This window comes from Callorhinchus milii, unplaced genomic scaffold (assembly GCF_018977255.1).
Source record: "Callorhinchus milii isolate IMCB2004 unplaced genomic scaffold, IMCB_Cmil_1.0 Scaffold9, whole genome shotgun sequence".
Taxonomy (NCBI): domain Eukaryota; kingdom Metazoa; phylum Chordata; class Chondrichthyes; order Chimaeriformes; family Callorhinchidae; genus Callorhinchus; species Callorhinchus milii.
Genome location: NW_024704750.1, coordinates 23,386,941 through 23,408,646, shown reverse-complemented (window position 1 = coordinate 23,408,646; position 21,706 = coordinate 23,386,941). Strand labels below are relative to the sequence as shown.

Genomic DNA, 21,706 nt, shown 5'->3' with positions numbered 1-21,706 from the left:
GCTCAATTCCAGGAGGAAAGTATTTCATAAGGAGGTTTGAGATGAGGAACCTTCAGCCCATTTTGATATCTTTCCACATTACAGGACTTTCCTTCACCCTACCATACAATAGCAAGCTAGATAAGGAATATGGGCTCTCAAAGAACGTTTACAGCTTGCGTAAGGAGAAAAGTTAACAGCACTGTTGCAACATTCGATAGCAAAGTCCAGTATATAATGTATACAATATATAATACAGTATACAATATATAATAGCTTTAAATAAAGTCTAGCAATGTATAATGGCATCAGATAAAATCATTATATGCATGTTGCAATTTTCAAAGAAAGCAACTAGAGCAGACAGTATTGAAGGTTGACCTGTCTAGCTCCCTTCCACTTTGTTTATCTTCAAACTTGTTGAATATCAGCCCATGCTGTTGGTATTTGAAGTTCGCAAGGTCACTGTCTAAAAATATGAGCACTAACATACTATAGAAACAATAGCGGCTTTAATGTGCTGTAGGTCTAGACTTGACTGTTTGAGTTTTAACACATACATAATATTCATAGATATTATTGTTGTCTCATCTGTCAAAGATTACCAAGGAAATAAACTATACACACTAAGACAATTGCTAAATAACTACTTGTTAAATAGTCACATTATCCTGGCCATCTAACTTTAAGCTCAAATGTAAGCATTACATTGGTCTAAAACTAGCTACTCAGTGCTCCTATTGACTTCATCACTGTTGTGAGACATTACTGTGTGCAGACTGGTTTTGGGGTATCATTCCACAGTGAAAAACTATCAATATTAGATTATATAATAATATTCAACTGTAAGAATGGTAGAAGCATTTTTAGTCCTGTAGCTCAGTGGTTAGAGCACTCGCTTTCCAAGCGAGAGACCCGAGTTCAATTACAGGCAGAGGGCGAAACCTTGGGCAAGTTTCCTTACTCCACACAGAGCCTAATAATAATCCCTCCAAAACCAAAACAATAATAAATTGGTCATCTTCAATCTACGACTGTTTGTGGGACATTGCTGTGCGCAATTGGCTGCTGAGTTCGCCCACAAATATACAGTCAATTCACTTTACAGTGTGTTCTGTGAAGCTCTTTGGGACGTCCTCCTGACGTGAAAAGCGTTATAGCAAATACAAGGATTATTATTATTATTATTAGCACATTTCAGCATCAGGAGAATAATCTGAGCAATATTCTGAGTTCTAAAGAGAGCAGTTCACAACTAAACACATTTCTATGCAACCAATTGCATACAGCAGTGTCCCACAAACGTTCGTGGATTGAGAACGGGATCCGACACCACCACCCACAGCACGGTGTGACTTCAGGTCCCGAATAAACCCACAATAATAATCCTTGCATTCGATATAGTGCCTTATCATGTTGTTGAGACATCTGAAAGGGCTTCACTGGATCTACTGTAAAGTGTAGTGACTGTGTATTTTGTCGGCGAGACGCGCCAGCCAATCGTGCGCAGCAGCGTCCCACAAACAGTCGTGGATTGAGTGACCAATTTACAGGGGACGAACAGTGCTGGGTTCCATGTATAATAATAATAATCCTTGTATTTGATATAACGCCTTATCACGTTGTCGAGACGTCTCAAAGCGCTTCGCAGGATTCACTGTAAAGATTTGTTTAATTTTTTTTAAAAAGAAGACTGTGCGCTTGTGAGCAAAACCTTCCGACTCCGAGACAAGAGCGCTATCAACTAAGCCAGGCTGCCCCCCGAGGCCAGGCCGCTGGGGCCCGGGTCTGCACGGGCGGGGGGGGGGGGGGAGGCCGCTTGCCCGGGCTCCGGGAGCCGGTGTCAAGGTCAATCAGTCACCGGGAGCGGGGAGTCGGTGACCCGGAAACCCACTTTAAACACCAATCAATCGGACTTTCTCCTCACAGAAGGCGGGCGCGGTGCGCCATTGCTGATTCTCTCCTCGGGGATCAACAATTGCCGATTGATAACGTGAATGTGACAGTGGCTCTGTTACTCACGCGGACAACTGCTTCCCGCTCAGTGTCTGCGCCGCCATCGCTCAGCCGCCGCTCCGTGCACAACCGCGCACTGCGCGTGCGCCGGACACCAACCGCCCCCATGTTGCGCGCGTGCGCGCGCGCCCAGCGGTCTCCCATTTGCGCATGCGCGAGACGCCAACCGCCCCGCGCTCGTCTCGCGCTGACCTCCCCGCGCTGCGCGTGCGCCGATCGCGTGCCGTCCCTTCCCTCCCGCCCGCCCGCCCCGGCGGCTTCTGGTGTCTTCTGTCAGGGGAGGCGGAGGGGGCGATGTCACGTCGGGCAGAGGTACGAGCTGAGGGAGGCGGGATTTTAACGACAGAAAGATAGCCTGAGGGTACAGGGAGGGGAGCTCAGGAGGTGGAAGGGATGATGCTTGAACGATGCAAAAGCACGGGCTGTCCACTTCACTTCAACAACTTGCCCTTCATAGCGGCCTCCACACAGGGCAGCGACTCAGAGCGCTTAGCAGTGGCCAAGCCCGACTCCGATCCCGGGGGGGGGGAGGGGAGCGGGTGGTGGGTGGCCATAAGCACGGTCGAAGAGGAAGGTTTTCAGGTGGGACTTGAAAAAGGGGAGGGGGGGGTCAAGGCGGAGGGATTGAGGGAGAGTGTTCCAGAGCTTCGGGGTGTAGTGCCTGAAAGCGGGACCTCCAATAGTGGGGCAGAGGGTGCGAGGGACGAGCAGGTTTCCCTCGAGGAAACCAACTTGAGGGTTTCCTCAGGGATGGTCAACTCACAGCCCAGGCTGGCGCTGGGGGAGAGGCGCCATCCTTTACATGAGGTGTTAAACTGAGCCCCTTCAGGCAGGCGGTAAAGATCCTGCGACGCCATCAGGAGAAGAGCCGGGGGTTTCTCTCCCCCGGGGACTTGGCTGACGGTCACTCACTCACTCACTTCTCTTCACGGCTATTTGCGAGATGTCAGCAAACTGGCTGCTGGCCTACACATACACAGTCACTACACTTCACCGTGAATCCTGGGAAATGCTTTGCGATGACATGATAAGGTGTGATATCAAGTGGAAGGATTATTATTAAAACAAATGAAGCTGTGCAGATGTCAGGTGACGTGTTCCCCAATATGCATCAGTATCTTCAGGGGGAGAGGGCATCACAGCAGGTAAACATAACATGAGAAATCCTAGACGAAAAAAGACCAAGGTCCATCTCGTTCACCTTCTACCTTCCTGCCAGTCGCATGCATATATGTCCCAACCTACTACATACTATATCCCATAATGTTATTTCCTAAAAGAAAACTAATCTATGTTTGAAAGAATCAACACTTCCTGCTTCAACCGTTCCACAGGTTCACTTTTCATTCACTGAAATAGTGTTTGCGTAGATTCGTTCTGAATTTACCCCCTTCAATCACAGGCCGTGTCCTCTGGATTTACTATTCTGGACAAGTTGAACCAACCTGTCATAGAATCGTACAGCACAAAAAGAGGCCATTCGGCCCATCAAGTCTTGAAAAGAGCAATGTAATGTCAATCCCACACCCCAGCCCTTTCCCCATAACCCTGCAAACCCGTCCTTAAATACCCGTCCACCGCATTTTTAAAAGTAGGTATTGAATCGGCCTCCACCACCCTTTCAGGCAATGCGTTCCAGATTCGAACAACTCGCTGCGTGAAAACATTTCTTCTCCCCTCGGCTTCTTTTAGAGACTATTTTGAATCTGTGACCTCGAGTCACCGACACACCCACCAGTGGAAACAGTTTTTCCCTTTCTAACCTATCAAATCCCCTCATGATTTTGAAGACCTCTATTAGGTCTCCACGTAACCTTCTCTGCTCCAATGAGAATAATCCCGGCCTCTCCAGCCTTTCCTCATCATCAAGGTCCCTCATTCCCGGTACCATTCTCGTAAATCTCCTCTGCACCCTTTCCAATGCCTTAACATCCTTCCTATAGTGTGGTGCGCCATACTCTAACTGAGGCCTAACCAGTGTTTTATATAGGTTAATCATAACCTCCTGACTCTTGTACTCTATGCCCCTATTTATAAAGACTAGTATCCCATTTGCCCTTTTTACAGCTTTATCTACCAGTCCTGCCACCTTCAAGGATTCATTTACCTGCCACCCCCCAGGTCTCTGCTCTTTCACCCCCCCCTTAAGATTGTATTACCGCCTATATTGCCTCCCTTCATTCTTTCTACCAAAATGCATTACCTCACATTTCTCCACATTGAAACTCATCTGTCATGTGTCGCCCATTTTACCGTTCTGTCTATGTCTTCCTGCAGTCGGCTCCTATCCTTCTCACTGTTTACCCCCTCCCTAACTTTGTGTCGTCCGCAAACTTGGAAATGGTGCTTTCTATAGCCAAGTCCAGATCATTTATGTATATTAAGAAGAAAGTGGTCCTAATACCGATCCCTGGGGGACGCCACTGTAATAATAATAATAATAATCCTTGCATTTCACGTCGGGAGGACATCCCAAAGCGCTTCACAGAACACACTGTAAAGTGAATTGACTGTATATTTGTGGGCGAACGCGGCAGCCAATTGCGCACAGCAATGTCCCACAAACAGTCGTAGATTAAAAATGACCAATTTATTTTTGTTTTGGAGGGATTATTATTAGGCTCTGTGTGGAGTAAGCAAACTTGCCCAAGGTTTCGCCCTCTGCCTGGAATTGAACTCAGGTCTCTCACTTGCAAAGCGAGTGCTCTAACCACTGAGCTACAGGACTCCACTGTACACTTCCCTCCAGTCAGAAAAGCAGCCATTCACCACAACTCTCTGCTTTCTGCCTCCCAGCATGATCTATATTGTTTTGCCCTTTTAGAATCTTAAAGATAGCAATCATATCACCTCTCAATCTTCTCTTTTCCAGTGTGAACATGCACAATTTACTGAGTCGTTCCTCATAGTCCAGTCCCTCCATTCCCTCAATCATTTTGGTTTCCCTCCTCTGTATCTTCTCAATTTCTCCAGACATCCTCCCAACGTGAAAGGCACTATACAAATGTAATCTTGTTGTTGTTGTTCTCCAATATCTTTTTTATACTACGGCGACAGGAACTGTACACAGTATCTAAGTATGATCTCACCAATGATTTATACAATGGCAAGAAAACCCCCACTATTTCGGCTTGCAATTGATGTTTTGATACATCCCAACATCTGGTTTGCTTTACTCACTGCTACAGAGCATCATTGTTGGGAGGGCTTCAATTTATTATCAATCAGGATCCCCAGGTCCTTTTCATTTTCCATATATATTATTTTCCTTATATTATTTTCCTTCCGTTCAAATAATATTCCCTTCCAGGAGTTTATGTTCCCATGTGAAGTACTCTACATTTCTCCACATTGAATTTAATTTGCGATCGACCTGCCCAATTCCTAAGCATGTTCAAATCCTCCTAAGCTTTGCAATCTACCACCTTCATTAACTTGGTGTCATTGGAAAACTGTGCATGCGACTCCCAGTTTCAGATCGTTCATAAATGGGAAAAAAAACTTTCCTTCAGTTTGGGAATGTGCGACGAGGGCCCAGGCCCAAAGGAATCAATAGGAATATCTTCACTTGTTAGGGTGTGTAATACATTCCAACCAGAGCCTACTGAGGCCGATTCAATAGAATCATTCCAAAGGGAATGTTATAAACATCCAAGCATTTACATTTTTTTAAGGGATGTGAGGATTAAGAACAATGATGTTGTGGTGGATAGAGACGGAGGGGAAGGTCAAGCTCAACTATGACTTCCTCTGCAGTCCAATGGCCTGCTGACACTAAACGTCAAGGCTCACACATGAATAATGGCAACTTGGATGGATGGCAGGAGGGAAACAACAACAACAAGATTACATTCGTATAGTGCCTTTCACGTCCGGAGGAGTGAGGAACAGGATCTTGAACTGGATCCTCTGAAGGATAGGAAGCCAATGGAGTTGGGCAAAAATGGGGGAGATGGGGTGCAGCAGTTTGGTACGGGAGAGGACACAGGTTGCAGAGTTCTGGATTATTTGCAACCTGTGGAAGGAGGAGTTGGGAAGGCCGACAAGTAGGGAAACAACCACCTACGGAATGCACCTCAGCATGAGGAGACCAGAGCAGGAGTAAAGAGGTGTATGTCAGTGGGGAGAAAAATTAAAAAACAAAATACAGCGGTAATGGAAAATAACATCTTTCACATTGAGGGAGGATGTCCTTCACACCCACAACTTGCATTTAATATAGTGCTCTACACTTGGGATAGCACCTTGGATGACACCCAACTCTATCTTTCTTCTATCTTTCTGCCTCCACCCTCAACTCCAGGACCACTGCTGTCCTGACAGACTGTCTGTCGGACATCAAGTCCTGGATGAGGGCAAATTTCCTACAATTGAATGTGAACAAGACTGAGGCCCTCCTGATTGGCTCGCGCAGCGCCTCCGCACCTCAGGCTCTGGCAGCATCAACCTTCATGGTTATACACTACAACTCACCAACTCACCAGCCAGTCAGGAACCTGGGGGTCTTGTTCAACCCTCAACTTCCTTTTCTTCCCCATGTCCAAGCTGTGACCCGTTCTGCCTTCCCTCACTTCTGTAACGTCGCCCGACTCCGCCACTACCTCACCTCTCAGGCCGCTGAAACTCTTATTCATTCCTTCATCACCTCCAGGCTCGACTATGCAAACACCCTGCCTCCACTCACCCAGCTCCGGCCTGCTCCACGTCCCCCAACTCACCCGCCCCACCATTGGTTGGGAGAGCCTTCCCCCAAATCTGCCCCCAACCTCTGGAATTCCATCCCTCAATCACTCCGCCTCAACCCCTCCTTAGCCTCCTTCAAGTCCTGCCTCAAAACCCTCCTCTTCGACCACGCCATCAGTCACCCCCCTTCCCCTCCCCTCCCGTCTCCCTCTGATCCAAGCTCGGGTCTGAAATTCTGCACACTGTCCAGCGCCTTGAGATGTCCTCCCAACGTGAAAGGTGCTATACAAATGTAATCTTGTTGTTGGAGCACTCAAACTAACAGACAGACCATGATGGGGCTGATCTCTCCCCACCCATTGTCACTCACACACAACCCTGCAGAGGGGATTGTAAAAAGAACCCAGGAGCAGAAACCCTGTTGAATTCCCCTACCGATGGGCCAAATTTCCTCTGTTGAAAATAGCTATGTCTAAATAGGGGAACCCTGGTATCAGTCTGACTCAGACAATAGCACTCTCAGCTCTATCCAGAAGGTCCAAGTCCCAAGTCAGGAAATAGAGTTCATATTCTAGGCTAATATTCTAAACATTTCGCCCAGAGTCAATTCATTTTACAGTTCATATTCTGTGAAGCACTTTGAGACGTCTTGAAGAGATAATAAGGCACTATATCAAATGCATTATTATTACGATGCACCACGTGGTACTGAAAGAGAAATTAATGGAGGCCCTGTTTCTTTGTTTGGGCAGACTTTAAATTCCTGTGAAGCTATTGCAAGAAAGAAGGGAGTTTCTCCCAGTGTCTTGGCCGACAATCCTCCAAATAAAAAAGTGGTTTCTCTTTCTGGTGTGTGTGGGACATTCCTGTGTGTAAGATGGCTGCTGCATTTTCCTACAGTTACACATTCACTGCTTTTTACAGGAACTTTGTTAAACAATTTGAGATATTTTGACTTGGTGAGACGCTATATTAGATGTAAGGATTAATATTACGTGTATCTTCAATAACAATCACCCTACTTCGGTTGCTTTGCACCAGCCAGTGTCCTGTGTGACAGGAGAGGGAGCTGTTTTATCATAAATTGAGTTTATGCACGGGTGATGTGAGGACATGAGTAAACAGCACAATTTATGTCCTTGTTTCCTGTGCTGCCTTTGGCATGCATGTTTTATGGTTAGTTGCTGGTATGTAGACTCTGATTTGCTGACTTACAAACACAATTAAATTTGTAAAGAATCAAGGGTCTCAGGCACACTGATTCCCCTCCCATCAATGTAAGAAGGTGGCAGGTAGTGGAATGGGGAATAACAAGGTTGGAGAGGTAGGGAGATGCCAGGGCATGAAGGCATTTGTAGATGAGTGTGAGGATCTTGAAGTCAATCCATTCAGTCATTGGGAGCCAGTGGAAACTGACGAGGAATGGTGTGATGTGGGTACAGAGTTTAGAACGAGTGAGAATATACGGGTGTTCGAGTTCTGAATTAGTTAGATTTTGTGGATAATAATAATAATGATAATAAACCTTGCATTTGATATAGCGCTTTTCACGTCGGGAGGACGTCCCAAAGCGCTTCACAGAACACACTGTAAAGGGAATTGACTGTATATTTGTGGGCGAACGCGGCAGCCAATTGCGCACAGCAATGTCCCACAAACAGTCGTAGATTGAAAATGACCAATTTATTGTTGTTTTTGGTTTTGGAGGGATTATTATTAGGCTCTGTGTGGAGTAAGGAAACTTGCCCAAGGTTTGGCCCTGACCTACCAGGAATTGAACTCAGGTCTCTCACTTGCGAAGCGAGTGCTCTAACCACTGAGCTACAGGACTCCACAAATGGATGGTGGAGTTAGGGAGACCGGCAAGAAGGGCATTGGCCAAGCCGGGAGGGGACGAAAGCATGGACGAGGGTCTCGGCTGCTGAGGGTGTGAGGTACGGTCGGAGGCGAACAATGTGGTGGCAGTAGAGGAAAGCAGTTCTGCTCAAGGACAAGATGGGGATAGGAAGGACAGCTGAAAATTGAACCTGACGTGTAGGTTATGTACAGGTTCGGTAAGTCTTAGGGATAGGTTGGGGAAGCTGAGGAGGTCAGAACCTCAGGAGAGAAGATGTTGACCAGAAACAAGGAATATGACTTTAGTCTTGTTAACATTCAGCTGCAGGAAGTTTGTGCTCATCCAGGCCTTGATAGCAAATAAGCTTGACAGAACATCAGCGAGCCTGGAGTTGCAGCTGGAGGAGGAGAAGCAGATTTGGGTTTGCATACATGTGTAAGTTAGCCCCATGTCTGCAGATGACATCACCGAGAGGGAGCATGTAAATAAAGAGAAGAAGAGGGCCAAGCTGGAGCTTTGGGGTACCCCACAGGTGACCGGGCGGAGGCGGGAGGAAAAAACGTTTGCAAAGATATGAAGTGATGGCAGTTGGTTACGTAGGAGTTGAACCAGGCTGGCGAGTGAGGATGAGGGCATGTTCACTGTGTCAAACACAGTGGGAGGACAAGGAGGCAGAGGAAGAACAGATGTCATTTGTGAATTTGGTGAACGCTGTCTCTGGGCTGTGGGCAGTGTGGAATATGGACTGGAGGGGTTCGAGTAGGGCGTAGAGGGAGAGGTGTGAGTGAAGTTGATTTGCAACAATGTGTTCTGGAATTTTTGGCAAGGAAGGGCAAGTTAGAAATGGGTCAGTTGTTTGCAAGGTTAGAGGGATTGAGGGTTTCTTTTTAAAGAGGGGAATAATGACAGCGGTTTTGAGGGGAATGGGACGGAGCCTGAGTACTGGTTGCCAGCAGGGGACAGAGGATAGGGAGTTGAGTGACCAGCATTTGGGTGGGGAGAGGGTTGAAGCAGCAGGTAATGGGCTTCATATGGGTGAATGATGGGTAAAGAGGGAGGAAGGAGAAATGGGGGCAAAGGAGTAAAATAATAATCCTTGCATTTCATATAGCACTTTTCACGTCTTCTAGACGTCTTATAGCGCGACACAGAATATAGTGTAAAGTGAATTGACTGTATATTTGTGGGCAAAATGTAGTAGCCAATTGCGCACAGCAGTGTCCCACAAACAGTCATGGATTGAAGTAACCAATTTATTCTTTTTTTTCTTGAGGGATTATTATCAGGCCAAGGTTTCACCCAGCTGGGAATTGAACCCAGGTATCTCGCTTGCAAGGCGAGTGCTCTAACCACTGAGCTACAGGACTCCACAATGTAGGCGGGGAGCAGTGTAGGAGCTGTGGTGGAAGGAGTGTGTGATTTAGAAGGCATAGCGGGTGTTAGGGGACCTGGGCAGGAAGAGGAAGCAGGCAAACTTATATTTTCTGTCTTTGAGACAAAGAAGTCCAGGACCTTTGCACTTTGCACTTGGCACTGGGTGTGAAGATCGAGGGTGCTTGAGGGGATGTGTGAAGGAGGTGATGAGTGGTGCAGAAAAGCACTTTGGGGTTATTTTTGGCCTCCAGAATAGCTTGGAATTAGAAATGACCTTGGAATAGAAAGCAGTTTGAGCCTGAGAGAAGGAGAGGCAGCAAGTACAAAGATGCTTGAGCCACATTTGACAGTGAACCGTGAAGCCATTTTTGTGCCACCTGCACTTGAATGCCTGGATTTGGGATTTAAGGAGCGGTGGTAGCTGTTATACCATGGGGTATGGGTGGGTTTGGATATGGTCCTGGATGTCAGGGGTGCAAGGAAATTGAAAATGAAGAAGATTCGCTCATTTAGAGACTTGATGGCTGCATCGGGATCACTGCGCTTGAAGGTTAGAGGGAGAGGAGGTCTGAGGGTGTTTATGAGGGACTCGGTGGGGTGGAGGGGAGATAGAAAAAACTACACTTAGCATGGTCGGTTTGAAAAATGGTGCGCAGTAGACATTAAAACTTTACTGTAATTACTGCCCATTTAGTGACTATTTTTAAGGTAAATGCCACAGCTAATTTGAATACAGCAAATTCAAATTCAGCAAAGGGTCCTCTCAAGGTGAATGAGCAATTAATATGTGGGGATTGTCAACCAAGTCACTGAGAGAAACTCGTATCTTTTTTCCAGTTACGTCGCTTGAACAGCTACGATGGAAACTCGGGTAATGTCTCATCTAAAGGATAGCACCTCCAATACATCACTGGAGTGTCGGCCAAGCTTGTGAGCTCAAAGTCTCAACATGAGGCTTGGAGGATTCCTGGAGTGAGCAAGGAAGAGTGAAGAAGGGAGAAGTATTGTAGTTGCCAGAGAAGGAGTCCTGTAAGTGCAGCAGGAAGGGAAGAATGAGAGGAGGTAGGAGTCCTGTATTTTTTTGGTCAGTCGGGTGTCTGACACAAAAGGAAACCCGTCGCCATGCTTAAGAGTATCCAAACCAAACTGAGAGTTCTATGCATCCCAAGCTGGTAGTTGGGGTCAGGAGGGGTGGAGGGCAGAGGGTGGGGGTGAGACCGTGGCCGCAGGCACTGTCGAAGAGGAAGGTCTTTAAACAAGACTTGAAACAGTGATTCTGCCACTACCTCACCCACTGAAACTCTTGTTCATGCCTTCATCACCTCCAGGCTCAAATATGCAAACGCCCTGCTTGTCAGCCTTCCCAACTGCTCCCTCCACAGGCTGCAGATAATCCAAAACTCTGCAGCCCGTGTCCTCTCCCGCACCAAACTCCGTGACTCCATCTCCCCTATTCTCACCCGACTCCATTGGCTCCCTATCCTTTAGAGGATCCAGTTCAAGATTCTAGTCCTCACATACAAAGCCCTCCATGGCCTCGCCCTACCCTACCTCTGCGATCTCCTAACCCCCTAGCAACCCTCCCGCTCCCTCCGTCCAGCTGGCTCCGGCCTTCTCCTCGTCCCCCGACCCACCCGCCCCACCATTGGCGGGAGAGCCTTCAGCCGCTCTGTCCTCAAACTCTGGAATTCCATCCCCCAGTCACTCCGCCTCGCCCCCTCCTTAGCCTCCTTCAAGTCCCATCTCAAAACCCTCCTCTTCAACCATGCCATCGGTCACCCCCCCCTTCCCCTCCTTTCCTTTTCTCCCTCCCTAACCCCAGCTCGGGTCTGAAATGCTGTACACTGTCCAATGCCTTGGGATGTCCTCCTGATGTGAAAGGTGCTATACAAATCTGATCTTCTTCTTGTTGTTGTTGAAGAAGGCAAGAGAGGGGATGAGGTGGAGCGATTGCGGGGCCAAGATGCTGAATGCCCGACCACCAATAATGGGGCGGGAAGTGCGGGGGACCTGAAGTAGACCGGTGTCCGCCAAGCGGGGAGAGCAGACAGGCTGATATGGGGTGAGGAGGTCGGAGAGGTCAGGGGGAACAACACCGTGAAGGGCTTTGAAGGTGAGAACGAGGGTTTCTGCGGGACGGGGAGCCAGTGAAACTGGGCAAGAATAGGGGTGATTGGTTCATGGAGCCTGGTGTGGGAGAAGACATGAGCTGCAGAGTTTTGAATAATCTGTAGCTTGTGGAGGGAAGAGTTGGGAAGTCCAGCGAGCAGGCATTTGGTGTAGTCAAGCCGGGACATGATGAAAGTATGGATCAGGGTCTCGGCGCTCTGCGATGAGAGTTAGAGGCGGAGGAGGGCAATGTTGTGGAGGTGGGGAAAGCGGAATGGGTCACGGCACGAATGTGAGGTTTGAAGGATTAGCTGAGGGTTGAAAAGGACACCAAGGTTTGGTATTGGTGAGGCGAAGAGTGCAGCCATCAATAGTGATAATGTCAGCGGTTGAGGTGAGGAGGCGCTGCCGGAACCAAGCAGAAGGGCCTCTGGTCTTGCCAACATTGAGCTGGATGACGTTGGCTCCCTGACTGACTATTCATCTGACTAGTTGATGTCTGACTGATTATTCATCAGGATAACAGTGGTCCTAGAGTCGAGGGTGGGGTTGGCAAGATAGAGTTGTTTGTCATCCGCATACATGTGGAAATTGACCCTAAGCCTGCGGATGACAACACCGAGGGGGAACATGTATAGATTGAAGCGGAGGGGTCCGAGGACAAAGCCCTGAGGGACACCACACGTGACAGTGTGGGGCTAGAGGAGAAGCCATTGGTGGACACAAAGTGTAGACGGTGGGAAAGATAAGATTGGAGTTTATCTCCCTCTAACTGAGGATAGTTACTAGTTGGTCATTTGATGTCCATCAAGCATGGGTTTGAGCCCTCAATAGGTAGATGGCATGTATCAGGAATTTCCTGTGAGCTTCCCAGTGGGCAACATAGCTCAGCATGTAATGCATAAGAGCTTTGCCACCATCTTCCTGCACACAGCTCGGACGTGCATCTCTTCCCAGCGATGGTTCCACCAGTTGGAGGTGGGGAGCTTGAGCAGTAACTGCTTACCTCTGTGCAAACCGATCAAGGTGGATTCCAGGCGAGAATGTATGGATGAGGATAGAGTCTTAGTTCGTGAACACATGTCAGTACATCTAAGAGTCCTGTAGAGTATTTGAGGAAGGGGCGAGTGAGTGAGGGAGGTATCCTGCAGAGTGCGAGAGGAATTTGTGGTGAAGCAATGTTACAATAATAGTATAATAATAATAATCCTTGCATTTGATATAGCGCTCTTATTGTCTTCTAGACATCTCAAAGCGCTTCACAGAGTATGCTGTAAAGTGAATTGACCATATATTTGTGGGAGAAATATTTGTGGATTGAAAATTACCAATGTATTATTGTTTTGTTTTGGAGGGATTAAGTGTGGAGTAAGGAAACTTGCCCAAGGTTTCGCCCTGCCGGGAATTGAACCCAGTTGTCTCGCTTGCAAGGCGAGTGCGCTATCCACTGAGCTACAGGACTCCACAGGTTGAAAAGATAGGGGGTGCCAGAGCGTGAAGGGATTTAAATACAAGAGTGGGGATCTTGACCTGCTCTGTAACCTAGCCTCTCTCAGCTGAGGATAATTTATTTTGTAAACCATGGGATTTTAACTGTAATTGGGACTGAAGACGGCCAAGAGAGGTTGGGTTGCAGCAGAGGATGGTAATGCGTCAATGGGTGGTATACATGTCCCAGATGATCTTGCTAGGAATATTTAGAGAGTAAAGCAATGTGTCTCGTACTGAAGTACGCAGTGAGAGGATTTTTGTATGATGTTGAGATGTTATTAATAACCTGTTGCAACCCTCACTCAGAACAAAGCTCTATTCCTGCTCCTCCTGAGTGTAGTGCCCAGTGCTTGTGAATGAAGTGCAGCTCTGAGTCACAGGAACAGTGGAGAGGGGAAGATGGGCTCAGGCCAATGCACTAACAGCCACAAGTTGAAAGACCAATTTTATCTTGGGAGTGTCGGTCATGACATGAGGAGAAACATCCTTCTACATAGCGCCATCAGAGATGGGACCTCAGTTTAGTATCTCATCCAAAGGATGGCATTTCAGAATGCTGCGTTTCCCCTAGCACTGCATCTGAGTAGGGAACACTAGTAAGGAGCAAGCTTTAGTACCAGTCATGATTGGGAAAGAGCAGGGAATGGGAATAGAATAGAGAGCTCCAGTGGGGGAGTGAGCACCAGCACAGACACGATGGAGAGAGAGAAAGCAGGGAACGGAGTTCGAGTAGAGAGCTCCAGTGGGGTGGGGGCGGGAGGGGGGAAGGCGAGCACCAGCACAGACACGATGGACTGAACGCCCCATGAGCTGTAGTTTCTATGTTTAATGATACAGATGGGGCAGTGCATGGCAGGAGAGCACTGTGCTGGATCAGACATTGAATGCCATCCACCCAGCCCAAGCTCTAAACTCACAGCACCCTCCCTCACTAAGTGCTTTGAAAGCCCCCATTTGCTCCATTTCCACATCCATCAGTCGCTTAGTAACATAGTGCAATATTTCAGAGCTGCCTAATGGTGTTGAATAGAATACCGGAACCTTCCATTCACAGCCCATTAGCTTTCTTTTCTGTACAGAGTTAAGGTTGAGAGTTGACTATGGGGGGAGTGAGGAGAGATTGGAGTATGAGTTAGTTTTCCTGAAGCAGGTGATCACTGGAATTGAAGCTAGGAATCCTGTTCACCCATCAGTTCGATGTCCTACTTTCCCAGTCTCCACAATCGGTGTCTTTACCTCACATAGTTTCAATTATTCTACAGTAGTCTGCACATCTCCAGACCTGCTTCCATGAACTGAGCAGCCCTGCCAACCCAGTTTCACCCAAAACCAACCCATTCTTAGGATCTGTTATTCTGTATATAGCATCTAACCAACCCATTCTTAGGATCTGTTATTCTGTATATAGCATCTGAATATATTTTGTATATTCCAGCCTGTATATCAGTTCTGGGATCCGTCATCCTACATTTTACTCTTGAACCCCTCCCAGATTAGATTCCAGCCTATACAATGCACTCTATATAATAATAATAATAATAATAATAACCTTTGTATTTGATATAGCATCTTATAATAATAATCCTTAGCATCTTATGTCTTTGAGAGTTCTCGATGTGCCTCACAGGATATACTGTAAAATGGAATAACTGTGTATTTTATGGGTGAAATGATCAGCCAGTATACACACAGTAATGTCCAACAAACAGTTATGAAGTGAGTTATTTGGGGGATTGTTTGCCAGGTCACTGGGAGAGAGAAACTCCCTTCTCTTTTCAAATAGTGCTATGGGATGTTTAGCATCCACCTGAACAGCTGTTTAACATCTCATCTGAAGGATATCTAATAGATTTCAGTCTATATCGTACTCCTGGGAAATGTTATATTATACATAAACACCCTCACTAGCTTGGATTAGATTTCAGTTTGTAATTCATGTCCAGAGACAGTTTGCCTGTCAAACATTATAAATAATTGTCTGAGTAATTGCTGAATTGTTGTTGGTCCTTACTCTTAGCCAGGACACAAAAGACGTCTGAGAAAAACATTAATGAAGTGGTTTCAAATAAAAACAAATGCGAGTTGCCAGTGGCCAAAGTCTGTGCTGGCGTCCATCAGCCCGGGGTTTCCTGTCTCCAGCAAACTCAGGAGAGGAGCTGCGATTTGGATACGTGTCTGTTGCCCTGGTTACTGTCTTAGGAAGAAACACATCATGTCTTTATAAATGGGGGCATAGAATACAAAGAATAACAGGAAGTTATGATGTACCTTTATAAAATACTCAGCGAGAGACTGTGTTCAGTTCTGGGTACCACACTTTAGGAAGAATGTCAAGACATTGGAGAGAGTGCAATGGAGATTGACCAGGATGGTACCAGGAATGGGGGACTTCAGTTATCAGGAGAGGTTAGAGAAGCTCGGATTATTCTCCTTGGACAGAGAAAGTTAAGAGGAGACTCAATAGAAGTTTTCAAAATTATGAGGGGATTGAATAGGGTGAACAAGGAGAAACTATTCCCACTGGCGGGTGGGTCGGTAACCTGAGGGTACAGAGTTAAAATAGTTGTTAAACAGAGGGGAGGTAAGGAGAAATGTTCTCACACAGTGAGTTGTTGGGATCTGGAATGCATTGCCTGAAAGGCCGGTGGAAGCCGATTCGATGACAACTTTTAAGAGAGAAGTAGATAATTATTTGGGGAGGACAAGTTTGCAGAGCTATGGGGAGAGAGTGGGGGAGTGGGGTTGATCAGGGCCATGGCGAGAGAGCGGTGGCGTTGGGGTTGATCAGGGCTATGGGGAGAGCGCGGGGGTGTGGGATTGATTTGGAAGCTCTTTTCAAAGAGCCGGCACTGATACGATGGGCCGAATGCCCTTCTGTGCTGTATAATTCTATGATTCTATGATTACATTACACTGCGCCCCGAAACTTTGGAACTCTTTCAATCCCTCCCCCTTGGCCCCTCCTTCCCCATCTTCAGATCACGTTTGAAGACCTTCCTCTTTAACCGTGCTTACAATGTTTACCTAGCAGTGAGTAGAAACTCGCTTGTGAACCTCACTTTCCAAGGGTAATAATCCTTTCCAAAAGAAAGAAAAAAATGATAATAATCGTTGCATTTGATATAGCGCCTTATCATATCGTTGAAATGTCTCAAAGTGCTTCACAGAATACAGAGTAAAGTGAATTGACTGCATATTTTGGGTGAAACACGGCAACCAGTTGGTCACACCAGTGTCCCACAAGCAGTCGTGGATTGAGGACCAAATCCTTTCTTTCTTTCTTTCTTTCTTTCTTATTGATTGATTGATTGGTTGGTTGGTTGGTTGGAAGGGATTGATACCCCCGGAAAGCAATCCACCAATCGATTAACAATCGGGTACCTACTTACTGCTAGATGAACAGAGATGTGTGGAGTAAGGAGACTTACCAAAGATTTTGCCCTGCCAGGAATCGAACCCAGGTCCTCTCGCTGTGAGGCGAGTGCTCTAACCACTAAACTATAAGACTCCAATTGTTTACAAAATATGTTACAAAATGTTTGGACTCGATACAAAATTTAATTCAGAGTGATTTAAAGAATGTATTTAAAACAGTCTACCTTCATTACACCAACCTCTGGAACCAAGTATTTTGTTTACTTCAATGTGCTGGGGGCTAAAAAAAAATCCCTAATACAACATAAAACATAACATGAAAAAAATTGTCACATAAGACAGACATATAGATGGGTAGGGGTTGAAAGAGCGCACAATTAATTGCATTATACTTTTCCATTGATGTCCAATGAAAAAGATCAATGACATATATGGATATTTATATATGGTTACATCAAATGAAAAGATTGTTATTATTATGCTGGTCTCCCCCCAGAACGCATGAGGTCCCCTCCACTTTTAAACGCTCTGAGATGCTACCCCGCATGAAGAATGAAGCATAAATGCAAGTTGGTGTTGCCGTTGGTGGGCAAGGGGATGGAGTTGCTGTTGGGACAGTGTATAACATGCTTTAAATAAGCTAACCCACTCTAAACACAATGTTTCACACAGCGAGTTGTTCCTACCTGGATTGCGATGCCCGAAAGGATGGTGGAAGCCGATTCGATAACAACTTTTAAGAGAATAGATAATTATTCGGGGAGGACAAGTTGCAGAGCTATGGGGAGAGAGCGGGGGAGTGGGTTTGAATTGGCTTTTCAAAGAGCCGGCGTAGACATAATGGGCCGAATAGCTCCTTCTGCGCTGTATAATTCCATGATTCTACAATAAACAGGAGAGAGAAAGAGAGCGAGACAGTAAGAGAGGTGAGGAAGGAGGGAGAGAGAGAGAGGAAAAACCTTTCTGAAATGAGGAACGACTGGATGAGATAAAAAATCATCTCAAGTCAGTTCATGGGTAATTAATTGATGTCTAGTGACTGTGTATTTATAGACAAATGTGACAGCCGTTTGCACAAAGCAAGGTTCCACAAACAGCCATGGGATCAATGAATAATTTCTCTCGAGGTTTTCCAGCCTGGACACTGGGAGAAACTCCCCTTTCTCTACTAATAGCATTGCGGGATCTTAATGTACACTTGAACAGATAGGACTTTGGTCTCATTTGAAGTATAGCACCTGTGACAAATCTCTCTCCCCAGTACTAAACATGAATGCTGTCCTGGACTGTGAGCTCAAAGAATTTAGGAAGATAGTCTTCAACTTGGAAGGTGATTTTCTGCAGATCTTGAGCTGTGGACCTCTCCTCCACCAGGTCAACAATTATACTGGCTTCCTTTGCTGTGGCCCCACCCACAGCCCTCTCAGTCACCGCATGATACCCCAATTAATGCTCCTGCTCCAGCGCGGGGGGAGGGACGTGCAGCAAGAACACAATGTCTTCACTAGAAAATAAGATGAGCATAAAAGGTCTTTCTATATCACCGAAATGATTAATAAAGTACACAGTGTGCCTCGGAGCTTCCTATTAGTCAGTCTACAGACTGCTGAAGAAAAGATTGAATCTTAATCAGGAGTCTGTAAGAAATAGATTGTCTGAGATTAAATGACTGGGCACACAGTGATCTCTGCAATGCTCCCCTTTCATTCCTCTTTCCTCCAAACATTGAGGGTGAAGTTTTTGTGCTTATCGAGATGTCAAATTTCAGCATCTAGCACAGGTTAGAGTAACGTATCCTCTACACTGCCAGTTGCACACCCTTAGGTCAGCTACAGCATGAGTTAGAGCCATAGTAAAGCTCCTTCTACACTGTCCACCACACTCCCAGGTCAGCAGCAGAATGGATTAGATACAGAGTTAAGCTCCATCTACACTGTCCGTCCACCCTCCCAGGTCATCTGAAGTGGGGGTTAGACAAAGTGAAGCTCCCTTTACACTATGCATCCACAATCCCAGGTATACACACACTTGCATGCATGCACACACAACACGGGTGTAGAAATCCACCGAATAACAGCTGTGAGTATATTAACAATTATTAGGTGGATTGATCTGTTTCTGGGTCAGTGCAGGGACTAATGTTTACATTAATGGGCAGGCTATAAAGCCCACACAGAATGGAGCTGGCAGTGGCACTAACTCTCCCTCTGCTTGTCTTACACAGTATCACGGTTAATACAGCGTTCATGGCTGGCAACACTTATGAAGAAAAAGAGCAGTAAAGGCACACATTGCAGTTATTTATGAGCCAGAAGTAGGTCACAAATACTTTACTGTGAATGTCCGTACTCCCTCAGTCCAGCACAGATACTGAGGCTGTAACTCATTGCTGGGGCCACACAGGGAGAGATGTCTACTGATAATGGTTAGAATCATAGACAGAAAGACAAAGAGAAGGGGAAAGGGAGATGGAGAAATCCTTGGCGGAAAAGATAGAATGGAGAGTGAATGGAAGAAAGAGAAAGCAAGAGGAGGGAAGAGAGAAACAAAGACAGACAAAGAGAATGCAGGATAAAGAGGCACTGAGCTGAGGGGAGGAAAGTGGGGACAAGAGAGAGAGTAAGAGTGAGCAAGTGATGTCTCTGGCAGGTGAATAGAGGCTGTCTATGTCTCTATCCAGTGCTGTAGCTGACCTAGGAGTGTAATAATCCTTGCAATTGGTATAGCACCTTTCACTTTGGGAGGAGGTTTCAAAGCGCTTCACTGTGAAGTAATTAAGTGATGTGTGTATTTTGTGGATGAATATGGCAGACAAATTGCGCAAAGCAATGTCCCACAAACAGTCTTGAAACAACCAACCAATTTTATTTGAGGGATTATTGGGCAGGAAACCGGGAGAAATTCCCAACTCTTTAACATCCGCCTGAACAAGCACAGTTTAATATCTTATCTAAAGGACGGTACCTCCAACAATTGCAAGACTCCCCCAGTACTACCGCTAGGTGGCGTCTTGGGCATCTATACTTATAAAACGACAATGACTGTGTGTGTATCAGCCAAGATCTCAATAACTGATTGATGTAGAGACATGATTTATGCCTCATCGGAAAGGTCTTGCATCTGGAACTGTCATGGGTATTTTTGTTTTCGGGGATCTCTTATTGTTGATGAGCTATGACCTAAACAAGCTCATCACACATGTATGACAGTTTTGCTGAAGGTGTACACACAGTGTTTATGGCATGTTAAATGGTTTGTGAGTGGTATCACTGAAATATCTACATTCCATATTGGATCCTTTGGTTACAAGCTTAGTTGCAATGGACACAGCTAGTACTCGATAAAAACAAGAGGCAGGAGTGATATTTAAACATTAACATTTATACTTCATGCATCTGGCTTCGTTTTTAATTTGATTCAAATATGCGGTAGTTCTATCGCTTCTTTATCTTGTGATTTTGATGATGCGCGACTGTGTCACCTAGCGGCAATCAACTGGTTGGAGACCGCTGTCATGGGATATGTGAGTTTAAGTCTGGACATGGGGCTTGAACCCATAACTTTTTACCTCAAAGGTAAGAAAGCTGCCACTGGGCCAGGCTGACGCAAAGACAGGGTAGAGGGAGCTTTACTCATTCTCTAACCCATGCTGTCACTGACCTGGGAGTGTAGACGGATAGTTTAGAGGGAGCTTTACTGTGTCTCTAACCCTGACCTGGGAGTGTGGACGCACAGTGTAGAGGGAGCTTTACTGTGTCTCTAACCCTGACCTGGGAGTGTGGACGCACAGTGTAGAGGGAGCTTTATCACCAACAACACTGGACCCTCACGTTGACGGTTTGGCTGCAAAACACAGTCACTACACTTTCCGGTAAACCCTGTGAAGCGCATTGAGACGTCCTCCCGACATGAAAGTCAGTGTATCAAATGCCAGGACTATTATTATTACTATTATTAAACCCGCTTAGTTTCAGTAACTTTCCAGATGATGACCTGACCCTCAGAAAGCTGTTGCCTGAAGTCTTGTTGATCTCTTGTAAACGGCTTGGTCTCACTTTCAGCACAACAACCCATCCCTCTGATCCACACTGGTTTAGCTCACAACCCCAGAATTAGCAGCTCAGGTCTCAGAGACCCTGTGAAATAAAATGGTATAGCATTCATTGCCTGTTTCCTCTTCATCTGCTGGGGCACCTGTATTTAATGAGCCACTGCAGCTCACAACCACGCCCACCTCTGCCATCTGGCTGCTTTATGGATGTTGTGCTTTCAGTGTTTAAGTAACTCTTTCATAACCAAACTTCCTTAAATTCTCTCTATGTGAATGGAGAACTCCAATGTGGCAGCAGGCACCAGCACAGACACGATGGAGAGAGAGCAGGGAATGGGATTAGAGTACCCAGTGGGGGAGAGAGTACCAGCACAGGCACAATGGGGGAAAGAACAAAGGAACGGGGTTAGAATAGAGAGATCCAGTGGGGGAGCGAGCACCAGCACAGAAACAATGGGGAGGGAGAGCAGGGTAAACAGCTCCAGTGATGATGAGTTGAATGACTTCCTTGTGTGCTATAATTTTAATGGTGTTAAACTCATTGGTGGGCAGCCATCTACTGGTGGACTCTGGGCTTTGCTGTGACCCTTAAGAGTGAGCAACACGTTGGGTAATTGAGTGTGCGGAGCCCTTACTGCTGCCATTGTGAGCCACACATTGGGTAACTGAATCCTGGACAGTGCTGTTGTGCTGGGCTTTGAGAAGGTTACATGATAATCAGTGGGTTGTGCCAGCATGGCAGATTACACAAAGATTTCAGTCATTCTCATCCAGCACGGAAGATGAGCTTC

At 46.3% G+C, this 21,706-nt stretch overlaps 1 protein-coding gene across 1 annotated transcript in view; it reads right to left on the bottom strand.

Moving 5' to 3' along the window:
- The window catches only part of mthfd1b (methylenetetrahydrofolate dehydrogenase (NADP+ dependent) 1b), a 32,944-nt gene extending 30,845 nt beyond the window's left edge, over positions 1 to 2,099 (bottom strand). The window contains exon 1 of the mRNA XM_007910256.2: positions 2,002 to 2,099. Coding sequence (XP_007908447.1) covers positions 2,002 to 2,039 — 38 coding nt within the window. The 5' untranslated portion in view covers positions 2,040 to 2,099. The remainder of the gene's footprint in view (positions 1 to 2,001) is intronic.
- Between the last annotated feature and the right edge of the window lie 19,607 nt (positions 2,100 to 21,706).